The sequence below is a fragment of the Neomonachus schauinslandi genome, chromosome 8 (genome assembly GCF_002201575.2).
Source record: "Neomonachus schauinslandi chromosome 8, ASM220157v2, whole genome shotgun sequence".
In the NCBI taxonomy this organism is placed as follows: Eukaryota; Metazoa; Chordata; class Mammalia; order Carnivora; family Phocidae; genus Neomonachus; species Neomonachus schauinslandi.
In genome coordinates, this window is record NC_058410.1 from 113,415,987 (window position 1) to 113,436,149 (window position 20,163).

The window sequence follows — 20,163 nt, forward strand, 5'->3', positions numbered from 1 at the left end:
ATCAAAGAATATCTTTTCTACTGAGCTGTTAGGAATCTTTCCAACTGGTAGTCAGGAAGGCGAAACCTTCAGTGACTCACCCTCACACGGGGGTTGTGAGAAAGCAAACCACAGAATAGTTTTCTCTGTCAAGCCTGGTCCTAACTCTTGCCCCCACATTGATGAACACAAGACCCTGAGCTGGGATTGAGGAGGAGATTCTTCCTTATGTGGTGGTTTCATGAGGACAGAGTTGGAGCAATGTGTCAACTCCTGACTCAAATGTGAGTCAAACTGGTCTGGAGGTTTATCATTTGTTTGCCTGTTTTCCCTATATAATTGGAAATGGAGCTCACTACCTTTGCTGAATTTAATCCCAAAGTGAAGCAAGGAAAACAATACTATCTTAATACTGAGTGAGCGGGTTTAGAAATGGATCCACCAAATGCAGTGAGGGATCCTGGATTAGATCCTGGGACAGAAAGAGGACATTAGTAGAAAAACTGGCAAAATATATCATAAATAGTAATGTACCGATGTTGATGTCTTAGTGTTGACGAGTGTACCATAGTTACGAAGATGCTCCCATTAGGGGGGAACTGGCTGAAGGACATATCAAACTATCTATATGGTCTCAGCAACCTTTCTGTAAATCTAGCAATATTCCAGAATTGAACGTTTATTATAATTGAAGTAAAAACAAACAAACAAACCACAACAAACACAGATGACCAAGGCTGTTAGGCACACGGAGCCTGCCACTCAGCAGGGGCTCAGTTAATGCCTGCTGATGTTTGGGGAAACGGATTGCAGGATATCAACTGCATGAGTTGTTTCCTAAATTGTTAAATGTTTCTACTGTGTACACAACACATTCAGAGTTTGACCAGAGTTGCCATTCAATTCTTTTCAACTTAAGAGTTGAGAGGATTGTTTGGGGAAAAGAAACCTTTATCCACTTGGCTGGAAAGGTTAAACATGTAAAACACGTTACTTTGATTGACTTAAAAGATACTGATCTCAACATGGTATTTCGAGTTACAACCATCACCACGCAGTGATGTCACTTATACAGCATTTTATAAAAAGTCCTTTTTGCATTTATTATGTCATTTGATCTCACTTTCTTAAGCAATGTGCAAATAAGTGCTTGGCCACAGAGTTTGGCAGGAAAGCTGTCGAGTTGCTTGCAAAGCAACATCTGAACTCGTGATTTAAGAGGATGGAGAAGGTAGAAATTAAGAGAGAGCTCAGTCTTGGCTGTGCTGCATAAACCCTGGCAAGTTATCTAATCTCTCTAAATACCTGTTTCCTCCTTTCTAAAATGGGTATAAATACAGCGTCTGCCTTGTGGGGTTGTGAGAGAATTAGAGTAAATGATTCGTGCAAGACGTCGAGCACAGTGCCTGGCACATTCTAAGTGCTTGATAAATAGCTGTTAATAGATGACATCAGGACATGAATCAGAGCAGAGTGAATTTTTACAGGAAATGTAGCCATCTCGGGCAGATAAGTAACTGGAAATGATTTCCGATGAAGACATTTTGATTCTGAAAGCGCACCTAGCAGCCAGGACCGAACTCCAGGTTCCATCTGGGACGCGCACACACATATGCGCATGCGTGCAGGTGCGTACGCACGCAGGGACACATACGCACGCACGTACGCCCAGGGAAGAAAGGGAGGTTCTCATTTCTGTCTAAAAGTACTTTGGGGAGACTCTTTGCTCTAGCAGTCCAGGAACATTTCCAGCTTCAGGAATAGCAACAACAACAACAACAGAGAGCCTGATATAAAAATCGTGAGACATGGTTGAACTCACAAGAAAGTAGGGGAACAAATGAAGGAACTGAAAGCCAGCGCCAGCAGAGAGAAAGCTGACGATGTGGTTATCAGACCAGAAACGGCAGGGACAGAGGCTGTGGTCCTGGGCTGTGTGAGGGGCACTGAGACCCCTGCTGAAAGCCAGGATGCTCCAGCAACTGCTGGACCAGTGAAAGGTGCCAGTAGCTTATCTCTGCCCAGGGCTCTGGGTGAAAAAAACAGAGTCTCCCATAAAAATTCAAAGCCCCTTGCCTACATTAGCTGTGGTTTAGAGTTTGAACTGACGCAACCTACCAGGGTAATTATCATGAGAATTGATCCTGAATTGGTGATAACCCTGGGGTGCCTGGCCAGGGCCAAGGCAAACCAGCTCAGATGGGTCCTGCCACTGCCCAGGCCACACAGAATTCCCAGGAAATCCAAGTCCTTGTGCAGATGGGCCCACAATTAAAATATTAAAAATATTAATTGGACCAGATGGTTGTCTAGTAATCTTTGTTTTAATAAGTTTAACAATGAAGGACATTCTTCAGCGAAGTTTGAAAAATGCTGCTTTACTTATACTTTTCTATTTCTTTTTTTTTTTAAAGATATTATTTATTTATTCATGAGAGACACAGAGAGAGAGAGGCAGAGGGAGAAGCAGGCTCCCAAGGAGCAGGGAGGCCGATGCGGGACTCGATCCCAGGACCCTGGGATCATGACCTGAGCCAAAGGCAGTCACTTAACGACTGAGCCACCCAGGCACCCCTTATACTTTTCTATTTCAATTTATAGTTTTCTTTTTACTTGTTCTTCCATTCACTCAGCCTTCACTCATTAAAGACTTATTTTGTGACTAATATTTGCCAGGCACTGTGCCAGGAACATCCATGACTTCTTTTGTCCCTCACTGCAATGTCCAAAGGATGTGCTCCCCCCCGCCCAAGTTAGAGATGGGAAAACCAAGGGGGAGGCAGGTCACTGGCTGGCCAAGGACCCACTGTGATTAGTGGCAGAGCTGGAACACCTGGTCCAGCCTCCTTCTTCCTGGGAGCTTCATTCTCACCAAACCTGGGTTGTCTTGTTCCTCGACTGAGTCACAAAGACAGGTGCACGGGTGACTGAAGAAAGGAGTTACCAGAGCCAAGTTTCTCAGAAAGCAGTCTCGTCCTCCCAGCACAGGTCCTTGAGGCCCCAGTGGGCCCAATGCCTGGAACACACCTGAGCCACCTGCCAATGACAATAACTTCAGCCATCCTTGACTCCAGGGCCTCAGGAGGCCTTTGGTCACTGGGATGGCAGGAACAGCCTGAAGCAGCACTGGTCCAGATGTGGGAGGCAGACCAACACACCTGTAGTGGACTCCATCTCCATGGGAGGGGGCGTGCTGGGTCCTGCTGTACCCAAGTATGTGGGGCAGGGCCCGTGCTGCTCCTCTGGCCCTCTCATGTACTTTGCAAGGTCCTTTTAAAACCCATTTCTTGTCCAGAAGGACAGCTTGCCTTTCTGAGAATTCAAGCGCATTTGCGCCATAGGTCTCTCAGCCTGGAACATTCTCTCTGAGCTCACATGGCTCTTCTTCCCTTCCTTCCGCCTCTGAGACGCCTCCCCTGACCTGCGCACCTGAAACTTCACCCTTTAATCATTCACCACACCCTTCTCCTGCTTTATTTTCTCCTTGGAGCATGCATGCTGATGTTTTTCTTTTTTCTTTTCTTTTTTTTATAAAGATTTTATTTATTATTTGACAGAGAGAGAATGAGAGAGAGAGAGCACATGAGAGGGGGGAGGGGCAGAGGGAGAAGCAGACTCCCTGCCGAGCAGGGAGCCCGATGCGGGACTCGATCCCAGGGCTCCGGATCATGACCTGAGCCGAAGGCAGTCGCTTAACCAACTGAGCCACCCAGGCGCCCCCATGCTGATGTTTTTCTATGGGTTTGGTTATTTATGGCTTGATTTCACCAAGACAATGTCAACTTCATGAGGGCAGACAGCTGTTTTGTTCACTGCTGGGTCCCTAGGACCTAGAATGAATGAATGAATGAATGAACAGTCTATTTTATCACTGTAATTCATCCAGAATTTGGCCCTCAATTTCTTTGTCTGCACATTAAGTGGATTAGATTCAAACAGTGGTTTTTTTTTTACTTAAAAAAAAAATCACTGGAAAATTTCCTTTAAATGAAATTTTAAAAAGAGTGGACAATAGCAGCACTATAATTTTTGAAGCTGGGGAAGGTCCTGGGGCTTCAGTGTGTGTCCTCTCCCTGTTCCCTGATGCCCCCCTCCCCTGAACCTCTCTCCTTCCCATAAAACTTTAGGGTTTCTTGGAACACAGTTTGGAAACCACTGGCTTAAGCAAGGTCTGCCTTCAATCAGTTACTTCCTCTCCCAAAGTCTACATACAATTATCTATAAAATCAAAAAGTTGGACTCAGTGACCTCCCTTCTATGAAATTCTAGTATTATAAGTCAAGTCATATCCATAAGTGCAGAAAGTTACTTAAGAGTCAGGTAAACCCCAAAATAGAAATTGCAAAAACGCATTCAATGTCATGCCTGCCAATGGCCAGCAATCATTAGGAGTTTATCAAGCATTTCTTGCTTGACAAGCAGTTTGTGGAGCCATGGGACCTATAAGACCTCAGGTGGCTCAACCAATCTAGTTGATGAAATAAGACACAGCTTCTGAAACAATTATGACCATATATCATCAAGTGCTAGACAGGTGGACAGATTCTGTGGGTAAACTCGAGATCGTGGAAAGAGATCCATTAGGGTACAATGGGAAGGTGTCTTGGGAGGAGGTAACATCTCTCAAGAGAAAACCAGAAGGTCATTTTAGGCAGGGGATGTAATGGGTGTCGTGGTGCCCTGCCCAGGCCCCATAGCAAGACTGAGGCACTCACAGCCCCAGCTGCCAGGAGGGCAGCCCACTGATGGCTCAGAACTGAGGCCCTCCCCAGCCAACAGACTGGACTTGATCTGGTGGTATGTAGTCATGGTCTTAGTCCCTGACAGGGACTGAGTTTTTCCATCATCGTCATATCTCCAAGTATGGTGGTTATGGCAGAGACTGATAGTCATCCCCACCATCCATTCTCCTCTTCTTCCTTTGTAACTGAATCTACGATTTTTAGCTGGACACATGGCTTCCCAGAATAAAGTCTGTATTTTCCAGTCTCCCTTGAGGTCAGGTGTGGCCCTGTGACTAAGTTCAGATCCATGGGATGTAAGGTGACATGATATGTGTCACCCCCAAGGCCTGCCCTCAAAGGGAAGAGGTGTGCCCTCCCCAGCTAGCTGGAATGAAGACATTGTGGGGAGCCCTGTTGGACTGTGAATACCACAGTGGAGGAGACCTGGGTCCTAACTCTGTGGAGCCACCACACCAGCCTTGGGGGGCTGGAGTGCAAAGACCACATGAGTGAGTCTTCTCAATGCTCTTCTGCCTTACTGAAGCCTCTGCTGCCCAAACCAAAGCAACTATAGTATCAATCCCTTGTTTGCAAAGCTTGTTCAGAGCGACCACTGTGATTCCCAGAGCCAGGCCATGGAGAGGGGGAGCCAGACACTATTCTCCCCCATTGTACAGTAACTGAGCTGAGCTCAAGGCAGCTTGTCCAAGGTCACTCACTGCTGAGTGGGTTCCTAGGACCAGAGGGAAAGGAGGGTTGGAGAGAGTTTGGACGTTGGGGTCACTCCAGCTTTGCTTTGAGCCCCACCTCCCTCATTAATAAATCCTACTGTGAAAGACCATGTGAAAACAATGCATGTGGCCAGCTAGGCTCTTAATCTGACCGCGGGGCACTGTGGGTCTCAGAATCCCGAGAGCCTGATTCCTAGTCAGGTGCTCTTTCCCATGGGGATTCTGGCCTCTGAGACAAGCGCTATCCTAGAGCTGGCTGTGGGAGCACGAGGGAGTCAGTGCCTGAAGGGAATCAGGATTCACTCTCAGAGGAGGTGACGTCTGAGGTAGGCCTTGGAGGATGGGGAGACGTTCCATAGGGATGGCATTCTTGTGGAAGCAAAAAGAAAAGCTCCCAAATCCAGCCCTGATCCTGGGCCCCACCCTTTTAATATTTTGTTTAGTGGTTTGGGTGTTTGGGGCAGTGGGGGTGGGGGTGGGGAGGCCAAGGTTATCATTGTTGAGAAGGCAGTATGGGAGGTATTGGGAAATAATTACTTCTAGAGGCCAAAACAAAGTCACTTGATGAGTTCAGCTAAATGTCAGCTCCGTCCCCTGGTCGCTCCCCTCACCCACTGGGAGGAGCTGGGGAGCAGCTTCGGAAGCAGGTGCCTGCCCCTCACTATCCGGGCTGTGAGCAGATCAACGAGCCCCATTCCCTTGGGCTTCCTCGGGTTCCCAGTCCTTATCTGCAGAGACACTTGCTCCGGAACACTGGTGCAGAAAACAGAGCCTGGTGAGGCTACATGCAACTTCCACGTGAGCTTAAAATCATTACAAAACAAAAAATATATAAAAAACGAAACAAAGCAAGGCGGGGTGGGGAGTCTGTGGTTGAAACCCGGTTGGTAAATGCTGATAACTACTGAAGTTATAGGATGGGTCCTTGGGAGTCCATGATAGATATTGCCCTCTTCAACATGTTTGAAATCTTTTCGTTAAAAAAAAGTTATTAGGAAGTGTTAAAAATGCACTTGATCTTAGCTAAAAGGCCAATAAGGAATAGTGTGGAGGACATTAGGAGAAGGAAGGGAAAAAAGAAGGGGGGGAATCGGAGGGGGAGATGAACCATGAGAGACTATGGACTCTGAGAAACAAACTGAGGGTTTTAGAGGGGAGGGGGTTGGGAGGGATGGGTTAGCCCGGTGATGGGTATTAAGGAGGGCACGTACTGCATGGAGCACTGGGTGTTATACACAAACAATGAATCGTGGATCACTACATCAAAAACTAATGATGTATTGTATGGTGACTAACATAGCGTAATAAAATAAAATAAAAATAAATAAATCACAAGTAGTTAAAAGGAAAAAAAAAAATAAGCGTTAAAAATGTACCTGAAGGTTTATAGCAGCATTATTCATAATAGTCCAAAGCAAAGACAACCCAAATGTATACCACCTGACAAATAGATAAATAAAATGTGTTATATCCACATAATAGAATATTATTCAATAATAAAAAGAATGGGGTGCCTGGTGGCTCAGTCGGTTAAGCGTCTGCCTTCGGCTCAGGTCATGATCTCAGGGTCCTGGGATCGAGTCCCGCATTGGGCTCCCTGCTCATCGGGGAGACTGCTTCTCCCTCTGCCTGCCACTCCCCCTGCTTGTGCTCTCTCTCTCTCCCTGTCAAATAAATAAATAAAATCTAAGAAAAAATATTTAAAAAATAAATAAGGGCGCCTGGGTGGCTCAGTTGGTTAAGCGACTGCCTTCGGCTCAGGTCATGATCCTGGAGTCCCGGGATCGAGTCCCGCATCGGGCTCCCTGCTCGGCAGGGAGTCTGCTTCTCCCTCTGACCCTCCTCCCTCTCATGCTCTCTGTCTCTCATTCTCTCTCTCTCAAATAAATAAATAAAATCTTTAAAAAAAAAAAAAAAAATAAAAAAATAAATAAATAAATAAAAGAAGCTGAACATGAAAGACCACATATTGTGTGATCCCACTGATACGAAATATCCAGACTAGACAAATCTACAGAGACAGAAAGTAGATTAGCAGCTGCCAGACACCTGGGGGGGGGATGCAGGAATTGAGAGGTGACAGTTAAAGTGTATGGGCTTTCTTTTGGGGGTAATTAAAATGTTCTATAATCGATTGTGATCATGGATGCACCACTTTCTGAATATACTAAAAACCATTGAATTATATGATTTAAATGGGTGAATTGTATGGTATGTGAATTATATCTCAATAACGCCGTTCTTGCAAGTTAAAGACCAAAGTGAGGGTGTAGAAGAGAAAAATAAAGACAGCCAGGGGAGGCTCTGGGCCAGGGGTGTCCACCAGTTTCTCTGAAAAGGGGCTTCAACATGGGAATGGGCTAAGAGGAAGGGATGCACCAACCCCTTAACAAAATCAGTCTTCCTCATTTATGGCCCAGCCAGAGGAATTCACAGAATTGAATCCAACCTAAAGCCTCTGTGGTGAAACGGTTTCTTTTTACCCTGGGAAAAGCCATTCCCCTTTAATAATCAGACAGAGAATTGTCATTAGTCCAGGACTGTGATGGGCGTTTTGCAGGTTTGCTCAGGAAATGCCCAACCCACTTCCACTGCCTGGTCAGACATTCATAGAGTCTTAGGGAGGTGGTACATCTTAGATTTTCAAAGCACACTGGGTCTCCACCCAGGCTGCATGGTGGAATCCCCTGGGGGTAGATTAAACACTAGTGCCTGGGTTCCGCCCTGGGGGGATCGTGATTTAATTCATTTGGTGAGAAGCCTGGGCACTGGACATTTTAAAAGCACCCCCAGTGATTCTCATGTGCAGCTGAGAGGACCACTGATTTAATGAAGGTTGTTTTAATGATTGGAAGAGAATATTAAAATTGTGGCAGTAGAGTATGGTATCCTATCATGAAACTTTTTTTTTTTTTGAGAATTATGTTTACACTGGGTCTTATGTTTAGACTGGGTCGTCCCAGTCTGGGAAGCTGGAGACTTTGGGTTTATAGGTCATCTCGGTGACCGCGCCCAATGAAGGGGACCCATGGGAGCAGCAACCAGACAGGCGCCTCCCAGCTTCTGTGAGGGCCTCTCCGAGCGCAGGTGCTCCTTTCTTCAGGAGCGGCCCTTTCGCATCTTGGACAACTCTCGCGGAGCCAAAAGCAGCTTCTCTGACCTTGTACAAGGCCCCTGACATCAGTCAACCTGCTCTATTCCCCATGCCCTGGAGGCGTCATGTTTCCCCGCTGTGTTACTGTTGTGTTGTAATGCCCGGTCCTCACTAGAAGCCTAGGCTCCTGCCCAACCTATCCCTCCCCGTGGGACTTCTCCTCACCTCTCAAGCCCCAGCTTGGATGCCACTTCCATGAGGCTTCCCTCCATGAGGCTCCCTTCCTCTGCACTCCTCTGCCTTTGAATTGTCCGACATTCAGCTGGAACTTTCTTGTGTTATACCTACTTGCTAGCTGCCCTTGCATTTGAGTAGGCTGTAAGTTCCTTGAGAGCAAAAGCGGAGTTTCATTTTGTATTATAACTCTGTGTCCTCTGCAGAGCTTAGCATATGCTCAGAAAACACTTGTTGAAGGGCGCCTGGGTGGCTCAGTCGGTTGGCTCCCGTCATGATCCCAAGGTCCCGGGATGGAGCCCCACATGGGGCTCCCTGCTCAGCAGGGAGTCTGCTTCTCCCTCTCCTTCTGCCCCTCTTCCTGCTGTGCTCTCTCTCTCTCTCTCAAATAAATAAATAAAATTTAAAAAAAAAGAAAATACTTGTCGAAGGAAGGAAGGAAGAAAGGAGGGGCTTGCCGTGTAGTTTTTATAGGCGGAAAGGTGCCGAGTAGTAGCTAAAGCGGAAATGGGGTTTTAAGTCCACCCAATCCCCGTTCTTTAATAAGAAACAAGTTTATTTTCAAAATTATGCAACTACACCTGGGGGCAAGTTCCCAGACCCACTTTTGACCAGATTGGAAATTCTGAGTCCCCCCACCAGTTGTCACAAAAACACATCTATCCTCAGGTAAATGAATGAACAGAAACCTTTACTACACCACTAATGAAAACCAGGCACTGTGCTAAGTGTTTTTACAAACACTTTCACGTACCCCAAATTGGTCCTATCACAGGGCTTGGCACACATCTCCAGAAGGTGGACCCATTGCTGCCTCTGCTTTCACAGGAAAAAAACAGGCAACCTCAGGGCAGAAAGCTCACTGGAACAAGAGGAGGGAGTGTGACCGGAGGAGAGAGGCCCCACATGCCACATGTTGAAGAATTTTTTTTTTTTAAGAGAGAGAGAATGAGCATGTGCACATGAGTGGGGGAGGAGGAGAGGGGCAGAGGGAGAGGGAGAGAGAATCTTAAGCAGGCTCCATACCCAGCACAGAACCCAGCGTGGGGCTCGATCTCACGACCCTGAGACCATGATCTGAGCGAAAATCATGAGTCGGAGGCTTAACCGACTGAGCCAGCCAGGCACCCCAAAGAATTTTTTAAAAAAGAGACAAACTTCTGGTTATATGGAGATACGGTGATTGTTTACATATAAAATATGAAATAATCTACCAACAAACTCCTGGAACTATTAAAAATGTTCACAAGTTTGCTCAAAACAAGATCGATATGCAAAAACAATCACCATTCCTCTATACCAACAGTAATCAATTACATCAGAAAATGCCATTGGAAACAAGAACCCATTTTTCATAGCAACAAAAGCTAATAAATCCAATAAAAGATACAGAATCTTTATTGAATGACATAAAAGGCCAGAAGAAATAGAGAGAGAGACTATATTTATAAATGGGATGATATAATTTCAATTAAAATCCCAACAGAGTTTTTTCACAAGGAGGAAAGAGGGGTCATGAATAACAGAGGCAATACTTGAATAATAAATCCAGAAAGGAGCAGAGGAGAGGGATGGCCGTTTATAATAAGGCTACGGTGATTAAAACAGTGAGACGTGGTATAGAAATACACAAATTCACCAGTGGGAGGGAAGAGAGACTCCAGGGACAGACTCTTGAGAATCCAGGAGCTTGAATAAGCCACAGGGAGCATCTCAAACCAGGGTGAAAAGGGTTGCTTATAAATGGTGTGAGGAAATTGGTAATCATGTGGCAAAACAATGAAAAAATTTTTATTTCTACCTTAAACTAGCCACAAAATAAATTCCAGCTGGATTAATTGAAGAGCAAAAAATCCTAGAACTTTTGAAAGGAAATATAGAAGATATAATTGTAACAAAGTAAAGATATTAAAACAGAACTTGTAAGAGGAAAAGACTGATACATTTGACTGTGCTTCAGACTGAAATTTTCTGAATGACAAAAGACATCCCCAAAATAAAAAGACAAGCCATGGAGTGAAACAGGAGAGCGGCAATGCTTATAACTGACGCATGATTCGTGTGCAGACTATATAAAGAACATCTGCAAGTTAAAGGGAACAAGGTAATGGTCGAAAAAGAAAACAGGAAAAGTTCAAGAGCAAACAGGCAAGTCACAAAAGAGGGCGCACAAGTAGGCAATAAATACACAGATAACACATACAATAAAAACATGCTTAACATGACTACCAATCAGGATACTAAGATTAAATAAGCAAAATAAAATGAGATATAGTTTCACATTCATTAGATTGACTTAGAACTTTGAAGTCTGACAGTTCCAGGAGCTGGTGACATTGTGGGGAGATTAGTACTTGTATACACTGCTAGGGATTAAATTGGTACAAACACTTCGGAAGAATACTTTAGTCAGGTCTGGTAATGTTTTTTGTTTTAAAGATTTTATTTATTTGACACAGAGAGAGAGAGAGCTCAAAAGCAGGGTGGGGGCAGCAGAGGGAGAAGCAGACTTCCCGCTGAGCAAGGAGCCCGATGTGGGGCTCCATCCCAGGACCCTGTGATCATGAACTGAGCCGAAGGCAGCTGCTTAACCAACTGAGCCACCCAGGCGCCCCAAGTCTGGTAATGTTAATGTGAATGCGTATCCTAGGAAAACATTCTATGTGGGCATGTGAGACGTAAACAAGGATGTTCATCACAGTGTTGTTGATAACAAAAACGTGGCTGTTCCATCCACAGAATGGCTAGATGAGCCATGATATAGTCTTAATGGAATATATACTGAAAGAGGTAAAGATCCCAAAGAAAGTCAGGAAATGGAGTCCTGCTTCTTGCTCTGCTTCTGACTGATGACAGGGAGTTTCACAAGTCACTTGTCCCTCTTTGTACAATGCTCTCCCCAGATAGTCTCGTGGCTCACTCCCTCGCCCCCTCCAGGTCCGGGTGCAAATTCCATCTGCTCCTCAGAGAAGTCTCTCAAGACTTCCCTGACCCTAGGAGCCATGCAACCAGCATTGGCATTCCCTGACACTGCTTTGTCAAGAAACAGAGTGGTTTAAAAGGTGAGGCCAGGGGTGCCTAGGCGGCTCAGTCAGTTAAGTGTCCAACTCTTGGTTTTGGCTCAGGTCACGATCTCAGGATCGTGAGCTTGAGCCCCACATTGGGCTCTGTGCTCAGCACAGGCTCCTCCCCGCCCTTAGCCCTCCCCCCTCCACTTGTGCACACCCTCTCTCTTTCTAAAATAAATAAATCTTTAAAAAATTTTTTAAATAAAAATAAATAAATAAGTAAATAAAAGGTAAGACCAGACTGGGTTCTAATCCCCGATTTTCAGCATGCTTGTTTGTATCACTTTAGGCAAGTTAGTTAAATCTTCTGTGACTCAGTTTCCTCCTCTGTAAATGGAGGCAATTATAGTTTTCACCTCAGGGGGGTGCTGTGAGGACTGGGTGAGTTAATATGCTGAAGACTTAGAACAGTGCTAACAGTAAATTACGTGGCAGTTAACCCAAATGAAGGAGGCTGGAATGACATGGATAAATCTCAGAAACAGGCCGCTGAGTGACAAGGGCAAGTCCCATGTGCATCCTCCTTGAATTTCTCTCCTGATCACGGGCAGTGTGCGTGGTCCAGGCCTTAGTCACACCTACAGTTAGGTTTCCCCATGGGTTCTAGTGCCTCTCCCCTCAGCCTGTCCGAGTCCGTTTTTGACAGTATGGGTTGAACTGATTGAAATGAATGAATTCTGATGAGTCCTTAAATGCCAGAGGATGGAAACACCACTGACTCCTCAGATGGTGTACTTTAAGAAGTCAAAATAAAGACATGAAGAGGCTGGGAGCAACAGAGCAGGTGAGTGACACAGATACCTGGATAGGGAGAGAATCCCAGAGGCAGGATGTCTCCAAGGGCAGGAGTTCTGTGATTCCCAGATGAGAGAGTGCGGGCTCTCACCCAGCTCCTTTCTGAAGGCTTGTTCTAGGGTCTATTGTGCGGCTGAAGCATTAACTGCTACATTCAAAGAGGACTCTGGGCATTAAAAAAAGATGTAGGGGGGCCAACAGACCCGTGAAAAGATGCTCCATGTCACTCATCATCAGGGAAATGCAAATCAAAACCACAAGGAGACAGCACCTCCCACCTGTCAGAATGACTAAAATCAAAAACACAAGAAACAGCAAGTGTTGGTGAGTGTGTGGGAAAAAGGGAACCCTCGTGTGCTGTTGGTGGGAATGCAAACTGGTGCAGCCACTATGGAAAACAGTATGGAGGTTCCTCAAAATGTTAAAAATAGAATTACCATATGATCCAGCAATTCCACTCTTGGGTATTTACCCAAAGAATACAAAAACACTAATTCAGAAGGATATATGTACCTCTATGTTTATTGCGGCATTATTTATAATAGCAGCCCAAGTGTCCATTGATAGATGAATGGATAATTACTCAGCCATAAAAAAGAATGAAATCTTGCCATTTGCAACGACGTGGATGGACCCTGAGGGTATCATGTTAAGTGAAATAAGTCAGGCAGAGAAAGACAAATACCATGATTTCACTCCCAGGTGGACTTTAAGAAACAAAACAAACGAACAAGGAAAAAAAGAGACAAACCCCCAAACTGACTCTTAACCATAGAGAACAGGTGCTTGCCAGAGGGGGAGATGGGTGGGGGATGGGTGAAACAGGTGAAGGGGATTAACAGCACACTTATCAGGATAAGCACCGAGTAATGTATAGAATTGTTGCATAGCTATATTGTACACCTGAAATGAATACAACACTCTATGTTAACCATACTGGAATTAAAAAATGTTTTTAAGTGAAAAAAAAAAGAAGATCTAGAAGGATCTAAGCACAGTGCTTAGAACTGGCTACAGGAGGGAGAGTGGGATTGGGGACAAGGAGGGTGAGCAGAGGCTTTAAAAAGAAAAACCCTATATACTTTTGCGTTGTTTGAATTTTTTACAGTGAGAAAGAATTTATAACTTGCGAAATATTCGAAGGAAAAAAATGATCTTGCCCATAAGGTACTCGGTGAATGGGCATCACTATTATTCTTTACAATGAAGACAGACTTCTCACCCAGCACAGAGGTCCCCAGGCAGGAAGGCGGCCCGCTGGTACCCCTTCCTCCCGCACTGCTGCTGGCCCTTTGGCAAGTCTCACTGGCTCTCCCTCCAAAGTACATCCTGAACCCACCGGCTTCTCACCGCCCCTCAAGACCCGGCTACCCGCTGTGTTCATCCCTCGCTAGACACACACGCCATAGTCTCCCGCTAGTCTCCTTGCAGCCACCCTTCCCTCTCCAACTCAGTCTGCCAGCAGCTGAGGTTCCTTAAAAACCCCAACCAGGTAGTTGGCACACACCAAGCATTGCCATGTGCCAGGCACTGTGATAAACCCGTCACTCTAGCTCAGTTAATGCTTTGACAACACTGGGAATTAGGTCCAGGCGGAATCTCCACTTCACAGGGGCAGAAACGGAGGCACAGGGCATTCAGTAATTTGCCCCAGGTCCACATGGTGAAATGGCGGAGCTGGGATCCAATCCACCCGGAGCACACGCTCTTCACCACCTCGCCACGCCACCCCCGTACAGCCTGCCGGGGCTCCTCAGCTCTCCCAGTGAAGCCAGAGCGTGGTGCCCTGGCTGCGAGGCATCGCGCCTGCGCCATCTGACCCCCGCCTGCCTCTCCAGCCTTGGCCCCCGCTCCCTGGCTCCCCGGCCGCTCGTCCCCCTGGAACACTCTTTCTCCCATCTTCACATCACTCTGGCCTCTGTTTGAATGCCGCCTCCTCCAAAAAGGCTTCCCTGACCACTCCTTCTAAAATAGCCCCCACTTTATTCTCTGCCCCTTTCCTGCTACCATTTTATCCATAGATCTCATGGCGTCCTGAGGTGACATCATCAGGTTACCTGTCTGAATGTTTACTTTCTGTCTCATCTCTCTAGAATGTCTGCTTCACGGGTCGGGGCGGGCGGCGCACGGACTTTGTACAGTGGCACAGTGAATGAATAAATGCACTCGAGGCAGCCCGTGAGGACGCTGGTCTGGCCCTGCAGTGTGGGACTACCGGACACGTGTCCGTTTCCCCTGCCCCCTGGCTCAGAGGTGGGGCCCCATTCTTCTCTCTGGGGCCCCGCACCAGCAGGAAAGAAGGTGAAGTGAGATCTCCCGGATTCCTTCCCGGTTTCTCCCCCTCTGGTTCATCCCCGTAGCCACAGGGCTTCTACCTCTCCAGCCACCTGGAAGCTGAGCTGACAAACCTACCCCACCGAGGCAGTAAAGATGTGAAGTATTGCCCCACCCAGGGACAATACTTTAATATTAATACAGGCACTTTAAAAGAGGCCAAACAGGAATGACACTTCACCCCAGTGTCCGACTGTGTCATGGCATAACTTCCAAGACCAGGATGTTGGAGGAAAGCTACTGCCTTTCCCTCTCCCAGGCCCTGGCCCACAGAGCATCACAGAAGAGTGTTGAGGGCGGGGGAGAGGGAGAGATGGGTCCACACTCACCCAGTGGGTCAGAAACTGGGACCTGGCTGACCCCAACCTCAAACGTCCCAGCTGCCTGCCGTCCCGCTCAAACCCTCCTCTTCCTTTCCCACCGCCCAGCAGGCCTGGCTCTGTTCCCCGAAGCGTCCCCAAGCGATCCTCAGGCTCCACTTTGAGGACTCTCCCCAGAGGCTCCCCCAGGGCACCCAGAACCAAGACCTTACCCATTTCAATCCCACAGATGACCAGAGCTGCGACCACTGCACCTGCTGATGTCCCAGCAAAGCGATGGGTGGTTTCCAGCATCCGGGGGGCCAAATCTCGAAGGGCATCCACGGCCCCGGCCTGGTAGAAGGAGAGAAACCCACTGCCAGAGAAGGAGATGGAATGAGGAGTGTCTGGGTCCCCCTTGAACACCTGTTCTTCCATCTCCTCGGCCCCCCAGTGCTCGCCTCTCGGAAGCTGCTCTCCTGCTGGAGCTCAGGCCAAGCTGCCCTGCCGGCCCCGAGCCGAGAAACGGGCCGTCTCTCCTGTCGGCCGGGACACCCACGGGTGGCGCGCACAGCCACCGCCTGGGCCTGCCGAGCTCCTCCAGGAGGCAGTGCCAAAGGCTGGTAAAAGGCTTCAGGCCCAGGTCGAGGTGCAGGAGGCACCCCGAATATGTGAGCAGCGTCTTGGGCCTGCGAGCACCCCCCTGGCTTCATTGCGTGGCTCGATTCATCTCTGCACAGACTCCTCAGCCCTTGCCCGGGGCCTCGTACGCCTAGCAGTGTTGGCAGCTACCACCCGGACCATCCCAAAGAGGCAGGCACTGCTCCGCCAGCCTGCAGCCCAGGAGGCTTCACACACTGAGTTGCAGAACCTCCCCCGATGGTTATCAGAGGGTGCCTCTCTCTCCGACACGCTGAGGCGGCCAGGGAATTATATGCTGGCCTCCCTCCAAGAGGAAGGTGCCCCCTCCCCCACAGGGGCCAGAGCCAGCAGGTTGGTTATGGCTTTTGAGGGGGACACACTCACACCACCCATGCCCCCGACGGCATCACCCCTCCCTGGGCTCCTTCTCCAGGTTCCGTGGGGCGTGTGTGGTGTGTTACACAATTGTTTTTATTTGTTCCTACGTAAGAACTTGGGTGTTTGCTCACATGTTAGGACTGGCCACGGGCAAAATTGTAAAGCAAGGGAAGTCAGGCTTCAGGGCCCCACCCACCACCGCCTCTCCATCTCTCCCCACCCTTTCTCCCTGGCCCTACACTGACCCACTCACCTGTGGCACCCTCTCCCCAAGCCCCAGACTTTCATGTTGTCTCCTAAGCACACAGGAAAAAATCAGTCTGAAATCTAGATCATTCCAAGTGTTTGGAGCTTCATACTGCACACTCTTCTAATGATAGATTTGAGATGGCAATATTTAACCCCAAGAATGTACAGCTTGGGAGGCCAGATATGAGGGCATCAGGGTCAGAGGTATGTTGGAGCCCAGAGGGCAAAGGAGGTGGTGCCTGGGGACCCAGGTTGGCTACTGGTCATGCCCCCCTGGAGCTGTGCACTGAGGCCCTGGGAAGGAGGCCCCTCCTCAGTCCACAAATTTCTCTGCCTCGGATGTCGCAAAGCTGGCAAGATCACACCTCTCCCCTCCCCCCAAGACCGTACAGTGGCAGGAGCAGAATTAGAATCGAGACACCAAGTCCCCCACTCAGTGCTCAGTCCAGCTCCGCACTCTGTTAGGATATGATGTCAGGGCCTCGCCCGTCGCAGGGAACTCCCATCCACTCTTGGCCTCCCTGGTCCACCCTGGAATCCACAATGCGGGTGACGCCCAGGATTCAGTTAGGAGGGAGTTTTCTCTCTTGGGTGGATAGTTCAAGATACATAATTGCCTCCTCCATCTGGGAAGGGACCTTTGATTAAATGTGTGTGTAAGAGGGAAAACGTGTGTGTCCGTGTGTGTGCGCACGCACACACGGTATGAGGCTTAACCGCTTCTTCGGAATAAGACCAGCAAACGTGAAATAACCAGAGAACCACACGAGGCAGTCTATAATTAAGGGCCAACTTGTGCAGGGCTGAGATTCCTGCCAGGAAAGTTAAGATACGAGGGTGAGTAGCGTGGGCTGGAAGCACCAGGGAAGCTAAATAGTGGGGCTGGGGGTTGGGGGATGTGAAGAAGCCGGAAGCTATAAAGATATGGCTGTAAAATGCCTGGCATGTGGTACATCTGTTATTGTTAAAGGGTAGTAAGGGTCAAGGCTTCTGGAACAGATGGATCTGGGAGATAAGGTGGAATGGAAAATGGGGTCGGAAGAGGAAGCTGTGATCCACTTGCGACATGCAAGAGGAGCTGGCCGGGGGGCTCAGACCCAGCAAAGAGACCAGGACTGGAGGATGAGGGAGGAGAATAGCACTGTAGCCTTCTACAGATGTTGGAGGCCAGGCCAGGAAGACAAGCTAATGAAGCCACGGTTGCAGAGACTCTCATGACCAGGGGACTGGTTGGATGAGGATGAGTCACTACTGAGGCCTCATTTTCAGCCTGCAGGTCGGGAGGGGTAGGGCGGCCTTCGGCTGGATTAAGGAAACTGCAGCCGAGCTGGGGAAACTGGGTAGAGGACGAGTTAACTTTGAGACGTGTCTGAGAAGGCAAGAAGACGTTGGAGCTGGAGACAGGGGGGTGGGAAGGCTCCAGAGAGGGGGCAGAGAGCCCTGCCATTGAGGCAGCCGAGAAGGGTGAGAACTCAGAGGAGGCTGGCATGGGGCTATGTTGAAGAAAGACAACCTTGGACAAGTACTCTCCTTCTAGGTTCACCTCGCTATCCCCAGTTCTCTGGGGATATAGGAAATAGGAAGCAAGACCACCTTGCTCTACACAGGCTGCCGGAGCTCAAGAAGGCTGGGGCCCACCATCCTTTCAAGGATGGTGCCTTGTCCCGACGCGGCCTCAGGCATCCCCGCTTCCCAGGCCTGGCTGTTGGATTAGGCCGCAGTCTCCGTAGAGCACATCTGACGAGGGCCAGTGGGCCGCAGGCCTCACCTGTCCTGGGCCTCAGAGTTGAACAACTAAGAGGGTTCATCTCATTTCCCCTCGTTTCTGGTGTTATACTGAAAGCCCTAAGAGCTTCAAGTGGAGGCCATCAGGAAAGGATCTCATTCCAGCATTTCTGCATTTGATTTTTTAAGTCGGCTCATAATCCTGTCAGGGGTTTTGAACTAAGTTAGCACTGCCCAGGTGACTCATCAGCTACCAAGGCAGTCACGGGCAAGAAACAGAGACCGCTCACCATGCACGATCCCAACAAGACAACCCACAACGAATTTACAGAGGAACCCAGAGTTCCCACACGTATAAAATATGTGAAGCTGCCCAGGACACAGCTGTCAGGGAGAAAGACAGCATCTGGATTCTGGGTTAGCTTTTCAATGATGGCATACCACCCTCTGCTCAAATCTTGTAAAATGTTTATTTAGTGAAGAAACTGGTTGTTTCTTGAGGTGAGTGAGTATGAAGGTCACGGCATCGCCCATGAATAATCTTGCCAATAATGTTTAACCTGAATCTAATTAAGGCTTACTTTCCAGTTCACAGTGAATACAGAGTATGGAGGAAAAAGTGAAGAATGCCGGGTGGAAATAACCAGACAAAGTGAAACTGTGGGAAGGGCTGGCAGCTCCTGTGGTTGTTACACGGTAGCCATTCCCCGTCCACTTGTTCTCTGCCCACATCCCTATACAGTAGCTGAAAGACCTGATACTTGATTTTCCAGCCCCCCTGCATCTAGGAGCAATCATAAGATCCAGTTGTGGTCAGTGAGAAGCAAGGGGAAATCTGCTGGTGGCTTCTAAGGAATACTTTCCTCTTTGGTAAAAGGAGAAAATACATAGGGAGAGCCCCTTTGACTCCATCCACTGTTCTTCCTGCCTGAGCTGACGCCCTGTGAGAACTCGATGTTTGGAGCTGTGCCAGTCATCTTGTACCCACGGGGGAAACATGGCGGACACATGGAGTGTATTAGTTACCTATTGCTGTGTCAAAGATTGGCTATTGATAGAAAGCTCTGATGCCTCACTACACCGACCTCTCCAAGGGGCTGCTCAGAAGAGGACAGTGTGCTTTCCCCAGAGTGAGATGCAAGAAAGTGAGAGAGAGGAAGAGAGAGAAAGAGAGAGAGAACAAGAAATAGCGTGAACCCAATATGGAAATTGTAGTCTTTTTATAACCTCATCTCAAAAGCAATACCATCCCTTCTGCCATATTCCATTGGCCACACAGGCCAACCCGGGTAAAATGTAGGAGGGGTGTGAATACCAGAAGGTAGGAATTGTTAAGGGTCGATTTGGAGGCTGGCTACCGCACCGAGGATAGCAAATGAATACTTGATTGACTATCGGGGTATTCTCCATGTGGTGCAAGTATTTACACCTTTTTCTAAAAAGTCAGCAATTTTTAAAAATGAGGCTCAGGGAGAGAGGAGGAAATCTGACACGACGGAGGTGGGGACAGAGCTTGCCGGCATCCTGTCATGTTGTCCTTTATACGACCTTGAGAAAATTAATGCAGCCTAAATCATATCTTCTCATTATGAAATAGCTCCCACATACAGTAAAGTACCAAAATAGAACAGCAAACATCCAGACATATTGAACAACCTTAACATTTCACCACATCTCGGTCAAATATTTGGCCTTAAAGGAGTGAAACACCACAGATGGAGGTGAAACCTCCTTTGAACCGTTTCCTAATCTTACCTCACACTCTCCTTCCCATGGGAAACCAGGTTCCCAGTTTGGACAGAATCTGTCTCCTCCATGTTTTTACACTTTTATTACAAGAATATGATTTACAAACAATGTGTAGTATTGTTTTATACATATTTCTAAATTTCACGTAAGCAAACACATTGA

The 20,163-nt window shown here is 47.8% G+C and overlaps 1 protein-coding gene across 5 annotated transcripts in view; it reads right to left on the minus strand.

Moving 5' to 3' along the window:
- The window catches only part of PNPLA1 (patatin like phospholipase domain containing 1), a 47,232-nt gene extending 30,899 nt beyond the window's left edge, over positions 1–16,333 (minus strand). For 3 of the 5 annotated variants that reach the window (XM_021684681.2, XM_021684679.2, XM_044917436.1), the window contains exon 1: positions 15,492–16,076. In XM_021684681.2, the coding sequence (XP_021540356.1) occupies positions 15,492–15,696 (205 nt within the window). In that variant the 5' untranslated portion in view covers positions 15,697–16,076. Of the gene's footprint in view, positions 1–15,491; positions 16,131–16,284 lie in introns of those variants that run through there. The other 2 variants (XM_021684680.2, XM_021684683.2) reach the window with 2 other exon arrangements.
- Between the last annotated feature and the right edge of the window lie 3,830 nt (positions 16,334–20,163).